The following is a 27266-nucleotide window of genomic DNA, read 5'->3' as shown; positions in this document are numbered from 1 at the left end:
GTTGAAATAATGTTTAAATGTTTTGAATAAATTAGCAGTTTGTTTACTTTCATAATTGAAGCAATAGCCATTTTCTCAAAATTTCCTGAAAAAAGCTTCTAATTTCTTACTTTCATAATGTTCCCCTTTTTTATTGGAGGTGGGGAAGGCTGATGATAGGAAAGGGATATTTTATAGATGACAGAGAATAAGTATGAATACCTAAGACAGGTGAATGAATAAAAATGAGGATAAATTGCCCTCTGGCTTCTTGGAGTGAACCACAAGTTAAGGCTTTCTGCTACCATAATTGAGATTTGTTATCAAGAGAATCCTCAGCTTTTGGTCATATCAAGAGTTGATATATCTTATTTGTTTTCATAGAAGCTTTGTTTCATCTTAAATGGAAAACAAAATGACAGAGTGAAATTTATTCAAACTTTTCCAATCAATAAATGTTTGGATAAATTCTCATTTACTTCAGTATTATTTCTATTAGTTACTGCACTTTAATTAACAAATAAATAATTAAAATGATATTTAATGTTGGTTTCATTTGCTTTTGTTGTTCAATACAGAAAACACAGACATCTTTATCAGAAAATCCTGAAAATAGTTATCGGAAATTTGATTCTAAAGCAGCTCCTTCACAAAGTATATCGCAAAATTTCACAGCAACTGATTATGGAAAATCCAAAAATAAAAGAGACCATCTGTGGACATCTGGCAAAAGTACTTTATCTATACCAAAGGTTGGTTGCTAACAGTTCCATAGGAGTAATAATTTTTTTAATTAAATGAGAAGATTGTGGTATCAGTTTGAAAACTTGGGATATTTAGACTTCTGGTTTCCATTATTTAATACACTTGTTTAAGGTATTAGACATAGTTAAAATTTCTTCCTACTTCATATATACAGGCGCGCGCACACACACACACACACAACCAATTTCTTGAAAGGTTCAATTTTGGAAGGATGCCAGCATGTAATTTTTTATATCAATGTCCACAGCTTAATGGTATTTTGGATAGATTCCATAACTTGCTAGTCATTCACCAAAGCATAGGTTTCTGATATGGGAAGTCTGTTTCTGACTTGACATTTTCCAGTATCACCCCAGTCACTTCTCTTTTCTATTTACCACACATCCACTTGTAGTTCTTTACTTAGAAGCCAGCCCTCTTGGGTTAAGTGCCACTAACAAGGTTAACTCTTAACTCAATCTTAACTCTCTTCTACAACTCTCTTAATCCATGGGGAATTCATGCAAATTTACTGTACTCATTGATAGTGTAAAAGGCTCTAATTCTGCCCATTCTCTCCTCTCTGCCATTCAACTCTCTAATTTACTTTTCCTTTGCACAGCCAACCAAAGAGAATGATAAGCAAATTTGCTGCCTAGATTCGTATCCAACTAGGGAAAGAGATGACAGTCTCCCTTCTTGAAGGCACCCCTAGTCTTTATAAGGATATTTTGGAGTTCTCTTCTCATTTGTCTTGGGAGTTGAGGGGGAAAGTATCACAACCAACCTCCTATAAGTTGAGATTTCTTGTATTCCCTTCAAATTCTCCCTTCAGTTCTGTCAGATTTTGCTTCTTGTATTTTGGGGCTCTCTTGTTAGGTGAATATATGTTAATAATAATTATGTCTTCTTGGTGGGTTGGCCCTTTCTCAGATGTCCTTCTCTATTTATAGTAACAATTTTTACTTAACATGTTTTTCCAATATTAGTATAGCTACTCCAAATCTCGTTTCCTTATTGTTTTCGTGTTATATCTTTTCCCACCTTTTAATTTCAAAGTTTGTGTCATTGAATCTAAAGTGTTTCTCTTGTGGAAATCACAGTTAGGTGAGTTTTTTTAAAGTCCATTCTACAGCTCTCTGCCTTTTGATTAGGGGTGTTTAACCTATTTACATTTCACCTAATTACTAATAAGGTAGATTTATGTACAAATATATCATTTTGCTTTCATTTTCTATGTCTTGTGTCTTTTTGTTCATCTGTCCTTTTGTTACTGCTTTCTTTTGTACTAAATAGATATTTTCTAGTGTACTATTTTAATTCCCTTGTTTCTTTTACATATATATTTTTAGTTATTTTCTTAGTGCTTGCCTTGAAGTTTATAATTAACACCTTAATTCAAAGCAAACTAGTTTGGATTAATTCCAACTTAATTTCAATAGTATACAAAGACTGTACTCCAATATAGCTTCATTCCCTCTCCCTTCTTTCATGCTATTATTAACATATAAATTACTTGTTTATACATTATCAACCTACTTTTTTTTATTTTTTTATTTTTATTTTTTTTTCATTTTTATTGAGATTGTTCAGATAACTTACAATTATCCAAAGATCCAAAGTGTACAATCACTTGCCCCTGGTTACCCTCATACAGCTCTGCATCCATCACACTTAATTTTTGTTCAATTTTTAGAAACTTTTCATTACTCCAGACAAGAAATAAAGTGAAAGATGAAAAAAGAAAAAAAGAAAAGGAAACTCTAATCCTCCCCTATCCCTAACCAACCCCCCTCAATTGTTGACTTGTAGTATTGATATAGTACATTTGTTACTGTTTATGAAAAAATGTTGAAATACTACTAACTGTAGTATATAGTTTGTAATAGGTATATAGTTCTTCCCTATATGCCCCTCTATTATTAACTTCTAATTGTATTGTCATACATTTGTTCTGGTTCATGGAAGCAATTTCTAGTTTTGTACAGTTGATCATGGACATTGCCCACCATAGGATTCAGTTTTATACATTCCCATCTTTTGACCTCCAACTTTCCTTCTGGTGACATATATGACTCTGAGCTTCCCCTTTCTACCTCATTCGCACACCATTCGGCACTGTTAGTTATTCTCACATCTTGCTACCAACACCCCTGTTCATTTCCAAACATTTAAGTTCATCTTAATTGAACATTCTGCTCATACTAGGCAACCATTCCCCATTCTTAAGCCTCGTCCTATATCCTGGTACCTTATAATTTCATGTCTATGAGTTTACATATTATAATTAGTTCCTATCAGTGAGACCCTGCAATAATTGTCCTTATGTGTCTGGCTTATTTCACTCAGTATATTGCCCTCGAGGTTTTGTCATCAACCCATTTTTTTTTTTAATATGGTTTTGTTCACTCACCATACATTCCCTCCCAAGTAAATAATCGATGGTTCTCTGCATGGTCATACATTTATGTGTTCACCACCTTCACCACTATCTATATAAGGGCATCTGCATTTCTTCCACAAGGCAGGAGGGAGAGTCAAAGAAGGTAGAGAGGCAAAAGAAAGAGGAAAAACAAAAAATGACAGCTAGGAAGCAGCAAAAGGAAAAATAACCTTAAATCAAAGTAGAATAAAGAATCAGACAATACCACCAATGTCAAGTGTCTAACATGCCTCCCCTATCCTCCCCTCTTATCTGCATTTACCTTGGTATATCACCTTTGTTACATTAAAGGAAGCATAATACAATGATTCTATTAGTTACAGTCTCTAGTTTATGCTGATTGCATCCCTCCCCCAATGCCTCCCCATTTTTAACACCTTGCAAGGTTGACATTTGCTTGTTCTCCCTCGTAAAAGAACATATTTGTACATTTTATCACAATTGTTGAATACTCTAGATTTCAACAAGTTACACAGTCCCAGTCTTTATCTTTCCTCCTTTCTTGTGGTGTCTCACATGCTCCCCACCTTCCTCTCTCAACCGTATTCATAGTTACCTTTGTTCAGTGTACTTCCATTGTTGTGCTACCATCTCCCAAAATTGTGTTCCAAACCACGCACTCCTGTCTTCTATCACCCTGTAGTGCTGCCTTTAGTATTTCCTGTAGGGCAGGTGTCTTGTTCACAAAGTCTCTCATTGTCTGTTTGTCAGAAAATATTTTGAGCTCTCCCTCATATTTGAAGGACAGCGTTGCTGGATATAGGATTCTTGGTTGGTTTTTCTCTTTCAGCATCTTAAATATATCACACCACTTCCTTCTTGCCTCCATGGTTTCTGCTGAGAGATCTGCACATAGTCTTATTAAGCTTCCTTTGTATGTAATGGATCGCTTTTCTCTTGCTGCTTTCAGGATTCTCTCTTTGTCTTTGACATTTGATAATCTGATTATTAAGTGTCTTGGCGTAGGCCTATTCATATCTCTTCTGTTTGGAATACGCTGCGCTTCTTGGATCTGTAATTTTATGTCTTTCATAAGAGATGGGAAATTTTCATTAATTATTTCCTCTATTATTGCTTCTGCCCCCTTTCCCTTCTCTTCTCCTTCTGGGACACCAATGATACGTACATTATTGTACTTTGTTTCATCCTTGAGTTCCCGGAGACGTTGCTCATATTTTTTCATTCTTTTCTCCATCTGCTCCTTTGCGTGTAGGCTTTCAGGTGTTTCGTTCTCCAGTTCCTGAGTGTTTCCTTCTGCCTCTTGAGATCTGCTGTTGTATGTTTCCATTGTGTCTTTCATCTCCTGTCTTGTGCCTTTCATTTCCATAGATTCTACTAGCTGTTTTTTTGAACTTTTGATTTCTGCCGTATATATGCCCAGTGTTTCCTTTATAGCCTCTATCTCTTTTGCAATATCTTCTCTAAACTTTTTGATTTGATTTAGCATTAGTTGTTTAAATTCCTGTATCTCAGCTGAAGTGTACGTTTGTTCCTTTGACTGGGCCATAACTTTGTTTTTCTTAGTGTAGGTTGTAATTTTCTGTTGTCTAGGCATGGTTTCCTTGGTTATCCAAATCAGGTTTTCCCAGACCAGAACAGGCTCAGGTCCCAGAAGGAAGAAATATTCAGTATCTGGTTTCCCTGAGGGTGTGTCTTAGAAAATTGCTCCACCCTTTGATGCCTCAGGTCACTGTGCTTTTCTGCCCAGCAGGTGATGCCTGTTAGCCTATAATTCTTGACTGGTGTGAGGAGGTATGGCCATGTTCCCCCAGGCTCTGGGGTCTGGTTCTGAATGTAAAGGGCCCCACCCCTTTCCTCCTAGAGAAGACAGACCCCCCAGGTGGAGGTCATTAGCATTTCAGTGGTCTCGTTCTCTGCTTGTGCTGTCTCCACCCTTCCCTGAGTCACAGCCCTGGAAACTGAATATGACTGGGGCTTTCTCCACTGAGAGATTTTATGCTGTGTTCTCGAGCATTCCTCCCAATTCAGGTTGGTGTATGATGAGTGGATGGTCTCGTTTGTCCCCCTGCAGTTATTCTGGATTATTTACTAGTTGTTTCTGGTTTTTTGTAGTTGTTCCAGGGGGACTACTTAGCTTCCACTCCTCTCTATGCTGCCATCTTGCCCCGCCTCTCCCGTCAACCTACTTTTAAAATTATTACTTTATGCTTATGTTTTTAAAATCAGAAGAAAAGAATTACACACAAAAATACATATATACTGTCTTTTATATTTACCCATGTAGCTCCCATAACTGGTGCTCTTTATTTCTTCATATGGATTCAAGTTGCTGCTGAGTGTCCTTTAATTATAGCTGAAGGACTCCTTTTAGTATTTCTTGTAGGACAGGTCTGCTGGTGATGAATTATCTCAATTGTCTTTTATTTGGGAATGTCTTATTTTGTCTTCATTTTTAAAGGTAGTTTTACTGTATATAGAATTTTTGTTGACGGTTTTTTTTTCTTTCCATACTTAAATATGTCATCCACTACCTTCTGGCCTCCAAGGTTTTTGATGAAAAATCAGCTGTTAATCTGAGGATTCCTTGTACTTAATGAGTTGCTTCTCTCTTGCTCCTTTCAAGATTTTGTTTTTGTCTTTCACTTTCTACAGTTTAGCTTGGATATGACTAGGTATGCATCTCTGAGCTTATCCTTCTTGGAATTCATAGAAATTCTTGGTTGTATAGATTAGTGTTTTCCATAAAACTCAGCATGTTTTCAGCCATTATTTCTTTAAATATTTTTTCTACTCTCTTTTTCTCTCCTCTCCTTCTGGTACTCCAATTATTTGTATGTTTTGTGGTGTTCTACAGGTCTCTGATGCTCTGTTCATTTTCTTCAGTCTTTTTTATTTCTCTGTCTCAGACTGGCATATCTTTGGATTCACTTATTCTTTCTTCTTTTTCAAGTGTTGTTGAGCCCACTAGTGAATTTTTCATTTCAGTGATTATACTTTTTAACTTCAGAAATTTCTATTTGGTTACTTTTTATAATCTCTATTTAATTATTGCTGTACTATTTGGCAAGACATCATTGTCATGCTTCCTTTTAAGTTTTAGACATGGTTTCCTTTAGCTTTTTGGACATATTTAAAATAACTGATTTTAAAGTTGTGGTCTAGTAAATATAACTTCTAGGCTTCTTCATGAACGGTTTCTATTGGTTGCTTTTTACCCTGAGTATGAATCACTTTCTTCCTTCTGTGCATATCTCATAATTTTTATTGAATGTTGGACACTTTAAATAGTATTATGTGGCAACTATAGAAATCAGATTCTTCACTTTCTCCTAGGAGTTTTTGTTTTTTGCTCTTTGCTGTAGTTGTTATTGTTTGTTTAGTGAATATCTTTTATTAGAGAAGTTGTGGGTTTACAGGACAATCATGCATAAAATACAGAGTTCACATATACCACTCTGTAATTAACACCTTACATTGGTATGGTACATTTATTGCAATTGCTAAAAGCACATTTTTATAATTGTACTGTTAACTGTATCCATAGTTTAACTTAGGGGTCACTGTTTATTTTGTGTAATTCTTTGATTTTTTTTAAAGTTTTATTCTAGAAAAATATATATAGCCTAACATTTCCCCTCTTACCCATATTCAAGGATATAATTCAGTACTGGTTAACTTACATTCATAATAATGTGCTACCATCACCACAATTAATTACCAAAACCCTTCCATCATCCCAAATAGAAACTCTTTACATTTTAAGCTGCAATTCCCTATTCCCTAAACCTTCCCCATTCCCTGTTACCTATATTCTAATTTTGACTCTATGAGTTTGCTTATTCTAATTATTTCAAATCATCAAGATCATAGAATATTTGTCCTTTGGTATCTGACTTATTTCAATCAACTTGATGTCTACAAGGTTGATTGATATTGTTGCATGTATCAGAACTTTGTTCCTTTTCACAGCTGAATAACATTCCTTTGTGTGTACATAAGAATTTGTTAATTAATTTGATGATGGATACATGGGTTGCTTCCATTTTTGGCAGTTGTGAATAATGTACTTTGAACATTGGTGTGCAAATATTTGCTCACATCCTTGGTTTCAATTCTTTAAGATATATACATAGAAGTGGGATTGCCAGATCATATGGTAATTCTATACTTAGTTTTCTAAGGAACTATGGCCGTGTGTTCCACAGTGACTGCACCATTTTACATACTCACCAACATGGAATGAGTGTTCCTATTTGTCCACATTATCTCCAACACTTGTAATTTTACATTTTAAAAAAAATAGTAGCCATTTTCCTGGGTGTGACATGGCACCTAATTGTGGGTTTGATTTCCACTTCCCTCATGGCTAATGATCTTGAGCATCTTTTATGTGCTTTTTGACCATTTGTGTATCTTCTGTAGAGAAATGTCTATTCAAGTCTTTTGCCCATTTTTATATTGGGTTGTTTCATTTTGTTGTTAATTTGAAGGATTTCCTTATATGTTCTAGATATTTAAACCTTTATCAGATATGTGGTTTCCAAATATTTTCATCCAATCAGTTGGTTGTTATTTTACTTTCATGTTAAAGACCTTTGAGGTGCAAAAATTTTTTATGATGAGGTCCCATTTATCTATTTTTTCCTTTGTTGCTTGTACTTTGGGTGCAAAGTCCAAGAAACCATTGCCTAACACAAGGTCATGAAGATGCTTCCTGATGTTATCCTCTAGGAGTTTTATATAGTTCTGGATCGTATATTTAAGTCTTTGACCCATACTGAGTTGATTTTTGTGTATGGTGTGAGGTAGGGGTCCACCTTCATTCTTTTGCAAATGGGGATCCAGTTTTTCTAGCAACACTGTTAAGGAGACTGTTCTTTCCCAATTGAGTGGACATTGCCCCTTGTCGAAAATCAATTGGCCATAAATGTGAGGGTTCATTTCTGAGTTCTCAGTTCTATTCCATTGGTCTGTATAGCTGTCCTTGTGCCAGTACCATGCTGATTTGATTACTGTGGTTTTGTGATAAGTTTTAAGATTGGGAAATGCAGAGCTTACAACTTCGTTCTTTTTCAGTATGATTTTGGCTAATGGGGGCCCTTTCCCATCCCATCTACATATAATGATTGGTTTTTCCATTTATTCAAAGCAAGTTGTTGGAATTTTAATTGGTATTACATATTTAATCTTCCAATCCATGAACACAGAATTTCCTTCCATTTATTTAGTCTTCATTGATTTCTTTTACCAATGTTTAGTAGTTTTTGCTGTATAAGTCCTTTACATCTTTGGTTAGATTTATATCTGGATATTTGATTATTCTAGTTGCTATTGTAGACAGAATTTTTTCTTGGTTTCCCCTTCAGATTTTTTATAATAGTGTATAGAAAAACTGCTTATGTTCAGAATTGATCTTGTTCTCCATCACTGTGCTGAGTTCATTTATTAATTCTAGCAGCTGTATTGTGGATTTTACAGGATTTACTCAATATAGGATCTTACCATCTACAAATAGTGTAACTTTTACTTTTTCCTTTCCAATTTGGAGTCCTTTTATTTCTTTTTCTTGCCTAATTGCTCTGGCTAGAACTTTCTGTACAATGTTGAATAACAGTGGTGACAGTGGGCATCCTTGTCTTTTACAGTATCTTAGAAGGAAAGTTTCAGTCTTTCACCATTAAGTATGATGTTAGCTGTGAGTTTTCATAAATGCGCTTTATGATGTTGAGGAAAATTTCTTCTATTTCTAGTTTTTCTGCCTGTTTTTACCAATGAGGTGTACAAATTTTGCTGTTTTTTTTCCTAATGCTTTTTCTGCTTCAGTTAAGATGATTGTGTGTTATTTTTATTTCATACTGTTAATGGAGTGTGTTACATTAATTGGTTTTCTTATGTTGAACCTACCTTGCATACTAGGGATAAATCCCACTTGAACGTGGTGTGTATTACTTTTAACGTGCTGTTGGATTCAGCTTGTTAGTATTTTGTTGAGAATTTTTGCACCTATAAGACATATTGGTCTGTAATTTTTTCTTGTGATACCTAATTTTTGCCTTGTTATGCAGATGATGTTGGCCTCATCAAATAAGTTAGGGAGTTATCCTTTCTCTTCAGTTTTTTGGAAGAGGTTGAGCAGGATTGGTGTTAATTATTCTTGGAATGTTTGGTAAAATTCCTCTGTAAAGTCATGTGGATGTGGGCTCTTCTTTTTTGGCAGGTTTTTGATTGTTGATTCAGTCTCTTTACTAGTTATTGATTTGTTGAGACCTTTTTTTCCTTGAGTCAGTGTAGTAGTTTGTGTTTCTAAGAATTTATCAGTTTCATCTTGGTTATCTAATTTATTGATGTACCGTTGTTCATGGTATCTCCTTATAGTCTTTTTTACTTCAGTGGGTTTGGTAGTAATTTCCCCCTTTTCATTTCTGATTTTAATTATTTTATCCTCTCTCTTTTTTTCTTCCTCAGTCTAGCTAAAGTTTTGTCAATTTTATTGATTTTTCAAAGCCACATTTTTGTTTTGTTGATTCTCTCTTGTTTTTATTTTTTTAATTTTTTTCTTTATTATAGAAGTTTTAGGTTTACTTAGCAAGTATGCATAAAATACAGGATAATACAGGATTCCCATTTACCACCTATTATTGACACCTTGAATTGGTGTGGGACATTTGTTACAATTGATGATAGCATATTTTTACAATTTTATTTCATGGTTTAACTTAGGATTCACTATTTGTTTCATGTAGTTATGTGAATTGCTTTAAAAATTATTCTGTTAAATATATACTATCTAACATTTCCCCTTTTAGCCACATTCAGATAAATATTTCAGTACCATTAATTATGTTCACAATGTTGTGTTACCATAACCACCATCTATTACCAAATCATATCCATCATTCCAAAAAGGAACCCTGTACATTTTAAACTGCAACTTCCCATTCTTTGCCCCCCACTCCATCCCTGTAACTTATATTCTATATTCTGATTATATGAGTTTGCTTATTCTAATTATTTCAAATCAGTGAGATCATACAGTATTTGTCCTTTTGTGTCTGGCTTATTTCATTCAACATGATGTCTTCAGGGTTCATCCATGTTGTCACATGTAAAAGGACTTCATTCCTTTTGGCAGCAGAATAATAGTCCGTTATGTAATATGCCACATTTTATTTATCCGTCCATCAGTTGATGGCCACTTGGGTTGTTTCCATCTTTTGGTAATTGTGAATAATGCCTCTATGAACATCATTGTGCAAATGTCTGTTTGTGTCCCTGATTTCAGTTCTTCTGAGTATATACCTAGTAGCAGGATTGCCAGATCATATGGCAGTTCTATAGTTAGCTTCCTGAGAAACTACCAAGCTGTCTTCTACAGCAGCTGTACCATTTTACATTCCCACCGTCAGTGAATCAGTGTTCTTGTTTCTCTGCATCTTCTCCAAAACCTTGTAGTTTTCTGTTTGTTTAATAGTGTCCATTCTAGTAGATGTGAAATGATATCTCATTGTGGCTTTTTTTCACCTAAAGTATGCTTTATTTTTATTGAAAAATTATCAAGGTAGATTTTTTCCTATTTTCTTCTTAAATAAACACAACTGTACCATAAAACAGAGGTGGTTTATTTCATTTCACATTGTTTTTTCCTTAGATTATTTTATCTCAAAAATCATTATTAAAATTTACACTATAGACAGAGTTAAGTTCACATTTATACAATTAAGATGCTCTCTGTCCAAATGAAATACATGGTCTATTTTTGTTGCCGGAGATTTTTAAATGCAATTTCATTGAGATATAGTCACACACCGTATAAACCATACACAGTATACAATTACTGGCTCACAGTATCGTCATGTAGTTGTGCATACATCCCCATGATCAATTTTAGAACATTTTCATTACTCCAGAAAATAAATAAAAATTAAAAAGAAAAACCAAATCCTCCTATACTCCTTCTTCCCCCCACCCCTGCCATTATTAACCCATAGTATTGGTGTGGTACATTTGTTACTGTTGATAAAAGAATATTAAAATATTACTCTTAACTATAGCCCATAGTTTGCAATAGGTACATTTTTTCCTATACATCCTTCTATTATTAACTCTGTTATAGTATCGTACATTTATTCTAGTTCATGAAAGAACTTTTTAATATTTGTACAGTTAATCACAGACATTGTCCACCTCAAGATTCACTGTGTTGCACATTTCAATGTTTTAACCTCTGAAGATCCTTCTGATGACATACTTGACTCTAAACTTCCCCTCTCCACCATGTTCACACACCATTCAGTACTGTTAATTATTCTCACAATAACGTGCTACCTTCACCTCTATCCATTTCCAAATGTTTAAGTTCAATTTAGTTTAACATTCTGCACATATTAAGCAACCACTCCCCATTCTTTAGCCTCATTCTATATCCTAGTAACCTATATTCTGTATTTTATGTCTATGCGTTCATGTTTTATAATTGGTTTATATCAGTGAGATATGATCAGACCCTTTGTGTCTGACTTGTTTCACTTAAGATAACGTCCTCAAGGTTCATTCATGTTGTTGCGTGCTTCAGGACTTCATTCCTACTTACTACTGAATAACATTCCATTGTATCTATATACCACATTTTCTTTATACATTCATCTGTTGATGGACATGTGGGTTGTTTCCATTTTTGGCAATTGTGAATAATGCCGCTATGAACATTGGCGTGCAAATGTCTGTTTGTGTCTCTGCTTTCATATCTTCTGGGTGTATCTCAGGTAGCGGGATTGCCAGGTCTTAAGGCAACTCTATACTTGGCTTCCTGAGGAACCACCAAACCATCCTCCACAGCGGATGTACCATTTTACATTCCCACCAGCAGTGAATAAGTATTCTAATTTCTCCACATCTTCTCCTACACTTGTAGAAGATGTTTGCTTGATAGCTGCCATTCTAGTAGGTATGAAATGATATCTCATGGTGGTTTTGATTTGCTTTTCCCTAATAGCTGGTGATGTTGAGCATCTTTTCATGTGCTTTTTAGCCATTTGTATTTCCTCCTTGGAAAAATGTCATTCAAGTCTTTTGCCCATTTTTAAATTGGGTTTTGTCTTTTTTTTCATGCAGCTTTATTGAGATACATTCTCACAATATACAACCATCCAAAGTGCACAATCAGCTGTCCACGGTATCATCACACAGCTGCGCATTCATCACCACAATCAATCCCTGAACATTTCCGTCACTCCAAAAAAACAAAACAAAAATTAAAATAACAAGAATATCCAAAACATCCCCTTCCCCTCCCCCCATTGTTCATTTACTTTTTAAATACAGTTTAATTGAGATATATTCACACACCCTACAGTCATCCACAGTGTACAATTGATTATTCACAGCCCCATCATACATTTGTGTGTTCCTCACCAGTATCAATTTTTGAACCTTTTCCTTATTCCAAAATAAAAATAAAAGCAAAAAAGAACATTTAAATCTTTCCATCCCCTACATACCACCCTATCCTCCATCTAATCTTTGTCCCCACTTCTCTACTCATCCATTCATACACTGGGACAAAGGGAGTACTAGCCACAAGGTCTCCAAAATCACAGAGTCACACTGTGCAAGCTACAAAGCTATATAATCATCTTTAGGAATCAAGGTCACTGGGTTGCAGTTTGACAGCTTCAGGTATTATCCTCTAGTCATTCCAACACACTAAAAACTAATAGGTGGTATCTACATAGCACATAAGAATACTCTCCAGAGTGACTTCTTGACTCCATTTGAAATCTCTCAGCTACTGAAACCTCATTTTGTTTCATCTCTCTTTCCTGCTTTGGTCAAGAAGATCCTCTCAATCCCAGAGTGCTGGGTGCAGGCTCATCCCCAGGAGTCGTTTCCCACATTGCCAGGGGGATTTACACCCCTGGGTGTCATGTCCCACATAGGGGGAAGTGTAGTGAGTCCACCTGACAAGTGGGCTTAGAGAGGGAAGGGGCCACATCTGAGCAACACAGAGCCTCTCTGGGGGTGACTCTTAGGCACAGACATAAGTAGGCTCAGCTTCTCCCTTGCAGCAACTAGCCTCACAAGGGAGAGCCCCTAAACTGAGGGCTCGGCCCACTAAATTGGCAGTCCTCAATGTTTGCAGTAAAATCAGCAATAACCCAGGTGGGGAAGTCCAACATTTCTGCGTTTCTCCCTAGTTCCTCAGGGAGCCCCACAAATATACTTCTATTCTCTGCCCATATCACTCTGGGATGTATCAGGTTTTCACCCCAGGCTGTACAAACTCATCAAGTCCCACTTCCCTTTCACAGCTCCATGCACCTATGGTGTTCAGACAAACTGATCATACAGGGTAAATTATCTAGTGTGCTACAGAAAATATAGATCCTGCATCAAATAAACATCTCCTCCTTTGGTCTTACACAAAAGTTGTAGTTTTAAAACCCAGTCAGTATCGTCCTTTATCCTTGGGCCTGATTTGCCTTAGTCCTAGCCATATCTGGTTCGTTCATATCTCTAATTGAAGTCTGAATTCTTTTTCAGCTCTTTCAGCGGTTGCCTTATGGGGTAATACTGACATTCATAGCTGGCAAGCTCTAGCTGCAAGCCTCAGATGTCACACAGATACCCAAAATTCCAGAGACTGACCAGGTTATACACAAGGGGCTCTGCATTGCAGGATTTAGAGATAATCATTACAATTTAGGAATAGATGTGACTGTTGTAAGAGGTTATAATCTAGGGACCACTACAATAAGATTCCCCTGATAAGCTGTGCCCTAGATTCAGTTCTGTGTTTACACATTATTGTTAGTCCATATTAGTAAGGCATTATAATGTTAGTCCTTTTGTTTTTGGCATGCTTCACTCAAAATGTTGTGCTCAAGATCTCTTCACCTAGTTGCGTGTCTCACAGCTTCATTCCTTCTTGTAGCTGCTCAGTATTCTATTGTATGCACACACTACAGTTCACCATTCTGTTCATCAGTCAAGACACCCTTAGACGATGACCTCTGTCCACAGCAAATCATGAATACTGCCACCATAAATACCAGTATCCAAATGTCTATTCATGTCTCTGCTCTCAGATCTTCCAAATATATACCCCATAGTGGGGTTGCAGGATCTTGTGACACCCACATACCTAGCTTCTTGTGGAACCACCACACTATCCTCAGATAGGCTACACAATTCTACTTCCCCACCAACAGTAAATACATATATACCTCTCTCCATGTTCTCTCCAGTGCTTGTGTCCCTCTGTTTATTTTTCTTTGCTGCAATTTTATAGGGATATATTCAAATACTATAGATCATCCACAGTGTACAATCAGTTGTTTACAGTATCATCATATAGTTGTGCATTCATTACCACAGTTAGCACTTACATATATTCATTACTCAGAGAAGGAACTGAAACAAAAGAATAAAAAAAAGGATAAAAGGAAAAGTAAAAATAAGATAAAATACAACCACAAAGAAAGAGGAAGAGGTGAAAAAAGTAAAAAGACAAAAGTAAAAGAAAAAGAAAGAAAAAAGTGGCAACTTAAAAGCAACAAAAGAAAAGGTTAAAAATAAAATGAAATACCATAAAAAAATCAGACAACAACACTAATGCCAAGAATCACATACCCCTCCCTTATGTCTCCCGTTATAGGTATTAAGCTATACCTATAACAAAGGTGTATGTCTTTGTTACAATTAAAGAAAGCATATTGCAATGTTGCTGTTAACTATAGACTCGAGTTTGCATTGATTGTATTTCCCTGCCCAATACTGCCCCCTTATTAACACCTTGCAAAGTTGATTTTCATCTGTTCTCCCTCATGCAAAAACATATTTTATCACAATCATTGACTGCTGTATGTTTCACTAAGCCACACAGTCCCCGTTTTTATCTTCTATCTTTTCTTCTTGTCTCCTACATGCCCCTAACCTTTCTCTTTCAACCATACTCACAGTCATCTTTGTTCAGTGTGCTTACATTATTGTGCTGCCATCTCCCAACATTGTGCTCCAAACCTCTCTCTCCTGTCTTTTCCTACCTGTCTGTAGTACTCCCTTTAGTATTTCCTGTACAGCAGGTATCTTGATCACAAATTCTCTCATTGTCTGAGAATATTTTAAACTCTCCCTCATATCTGAAGGACAGTTTTGCTGGATATAAAATTTTTGGTTGGTGGTTTTTGCTTTCGGTATCTTAAATATATCATACCACTGCCTTCTTGCCTCCATGGTGTCTACTGAGGTATCTGCGCATAGTCTTATTGATCTTCCCTTGTATGTGATGAATCACTTTTCTCTTGCTGCTTCCAGAACTCTCTCTTTGTCTTTGACATTTGATAATCTGATTATCAGGTGTCTTGGCATAAGCCTATTCGGATCTATCCTGTTTGGAATTTGCTGTGCTTCTTGGATCTGTAATTTTATGGCTTTCATAAGAGATGGAAAATTTTCAGTGACTGTTTCCTCCATTATTGCCTCTGCCCCTTTTCCCTTCTTTTCCCCTTCTGGGACACCCATGACATGTACATTCATGTTCTTCATGTTGTCACTCATTTCCCTGAGATGTTGCTCATATTTCTCCATTCTTTTCCCCATCTATTCTTTTGTGCATAGGGTTTCAGATGTCCTGTTCTCCAGTTCATGAATCTTTTCTTCTGCCTCTTCAAATCTGCTGCTGTATGTCACCATTGTGTCCTTCATCTCTTGTGTTGTGCTTTTCATTCCCATAAGTTCTGCCAATTGATTTTTCAGACTTTCAGTTTCTTCCTTGTGTTCACACAATGTCTTCTTTATATCCTTCATCTCTTTGGCCATATCTTCCCTCAACTCATTGAATTGGTTTCTGGATTGATTTTTTAACTGATTTAGGAAATTTGTTTGATTAATAATTAGTTGTTTCAATTCCTTTATCTCAATTGTAGTGTAAGTTTTTTCCTTTGACTGGGCCACATTTTAGTTTTACCTATTGTGATTTTCATTTTCTGTTGTCTAGGCATCTGGTTTCCTTGATTGCCCCAGTCAGATTTTCCCAGACTGGAGGGACTCAGGTCTCAGGTGGTGGCTGTATTCAGTATTAAGCTTCTTTGAGAGTGAGTCCTAGAAGATTGAGAGACTTTTCCATGAGGCCTCTGGACTCTGTGCTTTGCCTATCCAGTCCAGCAGGTGGCACTTGTCAGCCCACAGCTCCCCACTGGTGTAAAGAGTGGCCCTGACGTGGTGAGGGGCCAGGGGTGTCAGAGTCAAGCTTAAGCTGTCTCTGGTTTGTTTGTTTCCCCCCAGGTCTGAATTCTGTGAGAGAGGGTAGCCACTTGAGCCAGTTCCACCCTTCTTTTCCTAGGGAAGATACACCCCCTAGGGAATTACCTTCTCTACTTGAATTCCTCCTTTGTCTTTCTGGCTCTGTTAACTCTACCCTTGCCTGGGTCAGCATGGAATTGAAAATGCCTGAGGCTTTCTCCAATGGGTTGCTTGGAATGAGAGAAAAAAAATGGAAAAGAGCAAAAGCCCATTTTCAGAGCCAGTCCCCAGCCCCTCAGTCTCGCCAGTCTACCAGAGTTGGTACCCAGTTCTCTGTGCCCCTTTTCTTAGGACACAGCCATCTTCCAGTACTCTGATCTCAGCTGTCTCTAAAAGTCTGTTTTTATTTATTTATGTATTTTTTTCCCATCAGCCCTGCCTCCTCCCTGCTGGAAAGAACCTGCTTCCCTTCCTGCTTCATACGATTATCTGTGCTTGTAGCTTGTATTCAGTTGTACAAATTTGTTAACTACAACTGCAGTCGGAGCTTGGTTGAGTTACTTTCCCTTTAAGCTGTTTCTTTTTTCAACATGGCAGTGTTTCAGCTTGACCTGCCCTGTCCAAGAGGTGCAGGGTGCCAGCTCTGATTTGTGGAGCTTTACTTATGATTCTGTGCTACAATTTGAGCTGTTCCATCCATTCCAGGCTGGTGTAAGATGTGTGTCCATTCACGGATGTCTCCCGACAGTGTTCCAGATTATTTACTAGTTGTTCCTGGTTATTTGCTAGTTGCTCTAGAGGACTAACTAAATTCATACCTCTCTACTCCACTATCTTGCTCCGCCTACCAGTTTGTCTTTTTATTGTTGAATTGTAGGATTTCTTTATATATTCTGGATAGTAAGTCCTTATTGGATATGTGGCTTCCAAATGTTTTCTCCCAGTGAGTCAGCTGCCTTTTCCCCCTTTGACACATTCCTTAAACTCCATTTATCTATTTTTTCTTTCATTGCTTGTGATTTGGGTGTAAGGTCTAAGAAACCACTGCCTATCACAAGATCTTGAAGATGCTTCCCTATATTTTCTTTCAACAGTTTCATGGTCCTGGCTCTTATATTTAGGTCTTTGATCCATTTGGAGTTAATTTTTGTATAAGGTGTGAGATAGGGGGCCCTCTTTCATTCTTTTGGATATGGATATCCAGTTCTCCCAGCACCATTTATTGAAGAGACTGTTCCATCTCAGTTGAGTGGACTTGGCAACCGTGTCAAAAATCAGTTGACCCTAAATGTGCCAGTCTAGTTCTGAACTCTCAATTTGGCTCCGTTGATTAATATGTCTATCTTTATGCCAGTGCCATGCTGCTTTCACCAGTGTAGCTTTGTAATGTGTTTTAAGCCAGGAAATGTGAGTCTCCAACTTTGTTTTTCTTTTTCAAAATGATTTTGGCTATTTGGGGCCCTTACCCTTCCAAATAAATTTGATAATTGGCTTTTCAATTTCTTCAGGATAAGCATTGGATTTTTTTTGGACTGCAATGATTCTGTAAATCAATTTGTGTAGAATTCACATCCTAACTATAATTTGTCTTCCAATCCATGAACATAGACTGTCCTTCCATTTATTTAAGTCTTCTTTGATTTCTTTTGGCAATGTTTTGTAGTTTTCTGTGTATAAGTCCTTTACATCCTTAGTTAAATTTGTGACTAGATATTTGGTTCTTCTAGTTGCTGTTGTAAATCGAATTTTGCATGTTGATCTTGTACACTGCCCTTTTACTGAATTCATTTATTAGTTCTAGTAGCTTTGTTGTAGCCTTTTTGGCTTACTGTATATAGGATCATGTCATGTGCAAATAGGGAAAGTTTTACTTCTTCCTTTCTACTTCTTCCTTTCCAATCTGGATTCTTTTTATTTCTTTTTCTTGCCTAACTGCTCTGGCTAGAACTTTTAGTACAGTGTTGAATAAGAGTGGTGACAGTGGGCATCCTTGTCTTTTTCTAGATTTTAGAAGGAAAGCTTTCATTCTTTCACCATTGAGTATGATGTTAACTCTAGGTTTTTCATATATGTCCTTTATCATGATGTGGAAGTTTCCTTTTATTCCTATTTTTCTAAGTGTTTTTATTAAGAAATGAGGCTGGATTTTTGTCAAATGCCTTTTCTGCATCAGTGGAAATGATCATGTGGCTTTTTTTCTTGTGTTTTGTTAATATGGTTTGTTACATTAATTTTCTTTTGTTGAACATCCCTTAAATACCTAGAATAAAATAAAATAAAATACTCTAGTTGGATTGCCCCTTTTATTAATATAAAGTGTCCTTTTTTTGTCCCTTATTACTGCTTTTGACTTAAAGTCTCTTTTATCCCATATTAGTATAGCTACCCTAGCTCTTTTTTGGTTACTGTTTGCATGGAATAGCTTTTTCCATCCTTTGTCTTTCAACTTTATTTTTGTCTTTGGGTCTAAGGTGAGTCTCGTAAACAACATATGATTAGGCCATGCCTTTTTTTTATCCATTCTGTCAACCTGTGTCTTTTGATAGGGGAGTTTAATCCATTAACATTCAGTTTTATTACTTTAAACGCAGTAGTTAATTCAGCCATTTTGTCCTTTGGTTTTTATATGTCATGATTTTTTTTGTCTCTCTTTTCCCTTACTGCAACCTCTTTTTCAGTATAGTTAATCTTTTGTAATGTATTTGATCCCTTTCTCATTTCTGTTTTTGTTTAGTTTTTAAATATTTTCTTTGTGGTTACTTTGGGGTTTATAGACCACAACTTAGATCTGTAAGTGTACCTGGCCTTTTTTTCTCAGGAATATATCAGAGTTTTTTGAAACCTCTGTGGAGGCCTTCCTCATATTTCCTGTTAAGCTTGTTGATAGCCTGTTTTTACCCTACTTATTAATCACTGCCTCAGGTAGTTGCAAAATTAAAACACTTGCCTCTAACTGTTTTCAACAAATGCTTCCCTCTCCTCCTGGATGAACTTCAAGTCAGGTCAAATACAGACAGCCTCAAAAGGTGAATCTTTCAGGGAACTACAGACAAATCAAATAATGACAGTTCTTTGGGGGTGAGGTTCTGAAAAAGCTCTAATTCTTTCTGCTCCCTGTTTTGGCTGCCAGGTTGCACTGGTAACTGGGCTATATTTCAAGGCTACCACAGGCCTGGAGAATTGAGAATGGTGGAACTAGGGAAAGTTAAAAATGCCACAAAGCTTATTGTTCTTACTTTTATTCAGCCATGTTTCTTGAACAAACACTTTCCAGTTTGTTGGAAGCTTTTGGTTTATTTACAGAGTTATCAAAAAAGTCATTTCTCTCCATTTTGGCAGTTTTATTTTTGCCTCCGTGGAGGAATGAATTTTTGAAGGTCAATATTCTGCCATTTTCACTGATGTGATTGACTTCCTTTTTTTAAGATTGTATGGAAAACCAAACATTTTTGGCTATTGTGAATTACTTTACCAGGAAAAAAAAATAGCAAACATTTTCTCATAAAGCAGTGAGAACTTTTTGTAGAGAGAGCAAAGCTCACTCATTTCCTTGTTCTAGTCATGGGGTTAGAAAAATTAAAATTGCTGTTAAGACTTTGCTGAAATTGGAGTCTCTTCTGTCTCTGTCTCTCTCTCTTTGCTGTTCTTTTCTTCCTTAAGTTGAAAGGAAGAACAAAGAAAATCTATTATAAATTTTGAAGTAATCAAATTTCTAGTATCAAAAATATCTGTACATTTTAAATTCTTGTGCAAAACCTCTACCTCTTATATGTCTTTAATAATGGGTATTTATTAATTCCTAATGACTCAAATTGCCTTGAAACGATTGTTTGCTTAAAATAATATATATATATTATTTGATGTGATAATGTATTATTTTCATTTTTGGATAGGCATATACTGTGAAGACACCAACAAAAGTAAAAACACAGCAGAAAGGAAATCTTAATTCATCCATTGAAGAAAGTAATAAAAAGAGAAAAATGGTCTTTGAATTTGATATTAATTCGGATAGTTCAGAAACTACTGATCTTTTGGTAAAATATAACAAATAAGTGGCATTTATTATTTATCTACATGTTTTTTATTTCTCTACGTTATTTCTTGGTGTGTATGTATTATATATACATAAATATATATATATATATATATATGGGACACCTATCATTACTATTCTTAAATACAATAAAATTCTGCCATGCTTTTACAGCACCTTAAATTAAGGTTCAAATAATTTCCCCCCAAATTTCTGAAATCATAGCATTTTGAAAATACTTGATATAGTGTGGTTGGCATGTAAGATGAGTAATCATTATCTTATTTCTTTTCTTTCTTTCTTTAAAGAAAAGTGAAGTGAATATTTTTTTTAATTTAGTTTCAGTGAACACTGTTGTTTAGCCCCCCTCTATTTTGTATATTATGCATGTCCCTTTACGTGATGTAAAATCACTTATTGGTTGATATCTATATCAGTGTATTGGTTGGCCACTATAACAATTCTGTCATTCTTAAAGAGTTAATGTATTAAGAATGGCATGTCTAAGGAAACTCTTTTCCCTAGCACTTTGTATCACTGATCACTCCCTATCATGAATATATTCACCCTTACCTGTATCTTCTAAAGGCATAATAATGATTTATTGATAATAATTAAACCTAGATTCATTTAATTTAAAAAATAGATAAACTTCATCAAATTAAATGGAGGAATGCACTAAAAAATTCTTAACTACAAAATTTCAATTAAAGCTATTTGTTTCATTTATCCCACTCCTAATTACAAGATCCTTCAAGTTTTTCCATTGCTTGGGGCACTGTCTTTTCATTTGTTCTGCAATAATGAGTAGTTGAAGTCTTAAATCCTAATTATTGAAGCTAATTTATAGTTTTTAAACTCTGTTACCTCTTGTTTTACTGATAATGGTTAACATCTTAATGATTAAACCTGTATACCTGGAATTATTTTAAATACTTTACTTAGATTACTTCCTTTATTTGTTATAATAATCCTCCACCATAGGAGTATAGACAATGTTGTTATCTCCAGATACGAAAACAGTCACACATGCACCTTGTTCAAGATCACATAGCTATTAAGGCTTGTAGCCAAAATTTGAACACAGTTTGTCTCATAGCCCATGTTACATATTAACTGCCAATTCCAACTGAAGTGCAGATATATAAAAATGTAATGAGAATTAGTAAAAAGATCATGGGCTCTGGAATTAAACATTCCAGAGTTGGAATCTCTATTATTTTTCTAGCAGTGTGAATTTAGGCCAATTTTTAAGCTGAGATGAGATTCAGAATGACTCAGAATAATTTCACTTCATTTTTTTAAAGGCACATCACTACTTTGCAACACAATAAACACAATAAAGTATTGTAAAATTCAAAACAATTGTTTAAGCTAGTCTAAAAACACATTGAATAATGAGTTTCATTGGTTTTAATTATCACTTGAAGCTGTTGGTCATTTTTGAATGACTGTTTTGGAGCTATTACTCATTTAGCTGTTGGATTTAAATTTTGGTGAACAACATTCTAATTAATTATAAAAATTAAAGTTCAAAAATGGATTGTCAGTGAATTTCTTGTATCTCTGCTCTGGTATCCTTGTTTCCAGTTTCTACTTAATTTTTGACTTTTATGTTGTCGTTTTTTTTTGTTTGTTTTGTTTTGTTTTGGTGTTGCCACAGGGGTACCCACTTACATTGTGGTCAAATAAATTACATGGGGGTACAAATATGTTGATAATGAGCAGTGTGATTCTGCATTTATCTTTTTGCCATTTTCTCTATTTAAAATTAATTAACACTGAATGTTATTGAAATCTTATTACTCCATGCTAGGGCCTCTGCCAATCTTGTTATTGCTCTCATACCCTCTCTCGAGCGTGGGATTTCTCTCTCTCTCTTTCTCATGTAATCTCATTTAGTAATTATAACAATCTTAGGAGGTAGGTACTCATGCTCATTTATAAATCATGCTTAGATTTCCCCCATAGATTGTCACATAGCTAATAAAATATGTCTCACTCCAGAGTATAATCACAATCACTGTACACTGTCCGGGATTCCTTTTCTATTAGTTCCATCCTTCTCCAAAAAAAAGGGGGGGGGGGTGCCTTCACATCTCAAAAGCTAGGGTGCTCTGGTCTATTTAATATTTGGTTATGGAAAAGTCAATAAAAGTTGTAGATCCAAATCTAAGGCTAATACATATACAGACTTCTTTGAGTCCCTTTCAGTTTCTCTCCTCTTTGCTTTCCTTTTCTCTCTTTCCTACTTTTTGTCCTCTTTTCTCAGATTTTGATATAAAATTAGTTATTTCATTGATTCTTAAAATATTTATTGAGCTCCTGTTATATATCAGGCATGCTAGATGCTGGGAACACAAAATCAAATAAGACCTTGTTCCTGTTATAAAGGAACATAGAGTTTAGTGAGGAAGGGAGACAGCAAGGAAACCAATTTATTATAGTGTTGTATGTATGTGATAAAAGTATCCAGAGGATGCTATGAGAAAACAGAAGAAGGGTATCTTAGTGCCCCAGCTGTGATTACAAGTTCAGTGATATTAAACAACAGGAGTTTACTGGCTCAAGGTTTTGAGGTTAGGAGATGTCCCAAATCAAAATTCTGAGGTGGCTGTTGGCCATCCTTGGGTCCTTGGCTTTTCTGTTACAAGATCAGTGCACTTGGTGACATCTTTCTCTTCTGGGTTCCGTTGACTTCCAGGTTCTGGCTCTTCCCATGGCTCTCTCTGTGTATGTCTGAATTTCATTATTCTTATAAAGGGCTCCAGTATTCTGGAGTAAAGCCCAATCTGATTCAATTGACTGCAGTCGCAGGAATGGAATAAGATTAAGAATGTGTTTTTGTTTCTGGGGTATATAATTCAACTTACCGCAAGGGTCATCTAAGTCATATTGGTGGTATGTCAGGGAAAACTTCCTGGATGAAGTTAAAACTCAAGTTGTGTTGACAGGCCAGGTAGGAATTAACTAGGCAGGGTATGGAAGTAATATTCAGGGTCAAGGTAACTACATGTGCAGAGACTCAGAAACATGAAACAGCTTGGTGATTTTGAGGAACTATACAAGTTTGTTTTTTTTTTTTTTTTTTTTTTTTTGGTATGTCTGAAAAGAAAGGTCATTATTAAGGAGATCAGGTTAAAGAGGCATGCATGCGTTAACCCAATCAAGAAGTTTTTATGGGCTAACCAAGATATTTGAGTTACATTCTGAAAACTATGAGGAGATATTGAATGATTTTAAGTAAGAGAGTGGTATTATAAGATGTGTGTTTCAGAAAAGATCATATGTGCACCTCTGGAGAATTGATTATAGGACAGCTGAACTTGAAGCTAGAAGGTAAAGTTAGTTGTGATAGGTGCCTGAACTAAGACATTCACAATGGGAGTGGAAGGAAGGGGAGAGTTAATAGCAGTATTAAAGAGGTGTAGTATAGGACTTCAGGATTGCTGAGATGTGAATGGTGAGTGGGTGAGTGGAAGCAAAATGAATCTCAGTTTTTCCGACAACTGTATGGATGATAGTGGTATTTAATGAAATAGGGCATAAAGCAGAAGAAAGTTTGGGAGCTAAGATGATAAATTTGGTTTTGGACATAGTGAGTCTAAGGTGCCTATAAGAAGTACAAGTAGGTAGTCTAGTAGGAAGCCTGATCCATGGGCTTGAAGATCAGCGGAAAGATATGGGCTGAAAGTTCTGAATTTATAAATTGTTTATGGGTCAAATATAGAGCACTGGCGAATATTGACATTTCTAAAGAGAAGAAATGGAAGAGAATCAAGATAAGAAGAGTGGGAAAGAAAAGAAAAATGATTGAAATATAAATGGAAAAACAGGAAAAGTGGAGTCTTGAATGGTAATAGGATGGTATCAACAGAAGTTAAATGCCACAAAGAGTCATAAAGACAGATAAGATTATGTTGTTTTAAAATTGGGTTAATTTATTAGTCATTATAATAATAACTAAATGACTGATTAGGCATTAATAATCAATTTCTGTATACTAAATAAAATTTTAATGATATTTACAATATGTTTTAAAAATAATTTTTCTTTTCTAAGCTGACCATTGATAAATTGATGCACATTAGTCCTATGTCTGAAAAGGCAGCTTTCTATGAATTATTTACTGAATTCTGTTGAAATCTTAGAACAAATGAATAGTGAAATATATCTCCTTGAATATTTCATCCAAAAAGCCTCTGAAGTTGTTAAATGTGGCTTTAAGGAGCCTGTAAAGATCATGCACACCAATTGCTTACTTGGCTAAATTGTGTAGTATATTTGTTAAGATGATGGATTCTGGGTCCAGACTACCTGGATTTGAATCCAGGCTCTACCTCTTAGTGGCTGTATAATCTTGGGCATGTCACTTAATAGTTGTGTGCCTGAGTTTCCTCACCTTTAAAATGGGCATGATAGTATACTTCATAAAGTTGTTGTGGGGATTAAAGCTGATTAAAATATATAAAGTGTTCAAAACAGTGCCTGACATATAGTAAATACTAAATATGTGTAAGCTATTATTATTTTGGAAAATTACTATTCTTATAAATCAATAATTGACAACATTATAATTCTTCCAGGATTGTAAATGCTCATTATGTCTAGGTGGGTGCTTGTGTAAGTAGGGTTAGAGGAAGGAGGGAAAGATGGTAGTATAAACACTCTGAAACTCAAATAGAATAGAAATCGGGGGAAAAAATTCTCATTATATGCATCTTGTATTTCACATAACATTTCAGCAATACATTTAATAGAATCAAGATCTAGGTTCTTGTTTGGCAGATTGAGGAATTATTTTGTTGTCATCTCCTCCACCTTCTCCTCCTCCTTTTTTCCCCTTTTTCTTGTGTGTACTATGTAGACAAAATTTTATTAATGTAATATTAATGAAAGTAGCCTCAAAATTATATTTTCCTATTTTTCTTCAAGAGCATGGTTTCAGAGGAAGAGACATTTCAAAAACTCTACAAGAATAATCATCCACCAGCTTCTCATCTTTGTGTTTCAACACCAAAAAAGGTAGCTTTAAAATTTTATTTCAGAGAGCAGATTTTAAAAGCTGGACTTTCTTTTTCTTTTTAGTTAAACATACTATGATTTTATTTTATTTTTATATTCAGACCCCTTCATCTCTAACAACCCCTGGATCTACACTGAAGTTTGGAGCCATGAGAAAAACACGGGAGGACTGTTGGGCTACAATTGCTAAAATGGATAGAAAAAAAAAACTAAAGGAAGCAGAAAAGCTATTTGTTTAACTTCAAAAAATCCATGTAGTTAGAAAACTAATAACATCATATTTATAGTTAAATTTTTTAAATTCTTATTTTCCAAGGAGCCAAACTTTATCTGGAAATTGAGAAGTTTTTTTTTTTTTTTTTTTTTTGGATTTGCATGAATAATTTGTGTTTATTTATACTTTTGTATTTTGTCCTAAATGTGAAATAACCTCATGTGAATGAAAATTTGTGATTGTATTGAGACAGTAAGATAAATATATTTTGTTACCTCTTCTTGCATTCATGAAAACTGTTTATGATATATTTTCAAAATTGCAGTCAGCCTTTGAATGCAAGAAAGGTATTATTGAGATTTACTCTTTATTCTTTACTATTAAACTATTTTGAATGCAAATAAATGCTTCTCATTGATTCTGTGAATCTTGATACTTTTGATACAATGAATCTTGATATTTTTGAGAATATTATTCCTTTTTAAAACTCTGAGAATATTTTAATGGCATTTCACACTTCTGAAGCAACTTTGATTTCTCTATGAAATTTACAAATGGCTTTTGGTTTCAGGATATATGGTAGAAGGTTATACCAGTATGACTTTCTGAAATACTTCACTTAACATTCATTCAGCATGCATTTGCCGAGTGTCTACTAAAGCAGGCACAGTTCTGGTTACTGGGGATATTGCAGTAAACAAAACAGGAAAATAATAAACCCTTTGTTTTTCTGGAGCCTACATTATAGTGAAGGAAATAGACAATAAACAAGATAAATAAGCAAAACATATATAGTATATTATAGTTAATTGCTAAGGAGAAAAATAAAACAGGGAAGAAGACTAGAAAATATGATGAGGGTTGAAATTTTTTGTAGGGAAGCCTTCACTGAAGTTACAATTGAGAGAAGATGTGATGAAAATAGCAAGTAAGCTTGTGATTATCTGAAAGAAGAACATACCCAACAGAGGGAGCAAGAAGTAAAAGACCCAGAGGCAAGGATGTACCAGGTATATTTGGGAAGCTGCAAGGAGGCCAGAGTGGCTGGAAGATAGTGAGCAAGAGGGAGAATACAAAAGAGAAGGCCTAATAATTAACAGGTTAAGAGGTTTGGATAGATAATGTAGAATTTGTTGGCCCCTGTAAGAACTTTGGCTTATATTTGGAACAAGATATGATGTCAGTGGATGGTTTTGAGCACAGAAGAGACTTGATCTGACGTTTTTAACAGAATCTTTCTGAATGGTATTTTGAGAATAGATTGAAGAAAGGGCAAAGGGCTAAAACAGGGAAACCAGGTAGGAGGCTAGTTCAATAATGTATGTGAGAGATGGTCATGGCTTGAACAAGGTGAGAGCAGAAGAGGAGGTAAGTGGTCAACTTGTAGATCTATTCTAAAGAATAGATGTGGGTTGTGAGAGAAAACAGTTAACTTCACCATTCTAAGTTTAGGGACCAGTGCACTTATTTGTGATAACCTCACTAAAATAAATGTTTTTTAAACTCCAACAAAACAAACTCATAAAACAATTTTAACTAGTGTTGTTGATCAATTGGCTAATTTATAGTTTAATTATTTAATTATAAAAATATGCTAATTACACTATTGTTAATTAATGCCATTA

General features: G+C 35.3%; 1 protein-coding gene across 2 annotated transcripts in view; it reads left to right on the top strand.

Annotated features, from left to right (window-relative positions):
• Positions 1–25666, top strand: part of SYCP1 (synaptonemal complex protein 1) — a 183840-nt gene extending 158174 nt beyond the window's left edge. For both annotated transcript variants that reach the window (XM_037815157.1, XM_037815155.1), the window contains 4 exons: positions 558–731; positions 20260–20403; positions 25338–25427; positions 25529–25666. In XM_037815157.1, the coding sequence (XP_037671085.1) occupies positions 558–731; positions 20260–20403; positions 25338–25427; positions 25529–25666 (546 nt within the window). The remainder of the gene's footprint in view (positions 1–557; positions 732–20259; positions 20404–25337; positions 25428–25528) is intronic.
• The last annotated feature ends 1600 nt before the right edge of the window (positions 25667–27266 follow it).

The sequence above is a fragment of the Choloepus didactylus genome, chromosome 2 (assembly GCF_015220235.1).
Source record: "Choloepus didactylus isolate mChoDid1 chromosome 2, mChoDid1.pri, whole genome shotgun sequence".
Taxonomy (NCBI): domain Eukaryota; kingdom Metazoa; phylum Chordata; class Mammalia; order Pilosa; family Megalonychidae; genus Choloepus; species Choloepus didactylus.
Note: the sequence above shows the minus strand (reverse complement) of the source record. Positions and strands in the feature narration are given on the sequence as shown.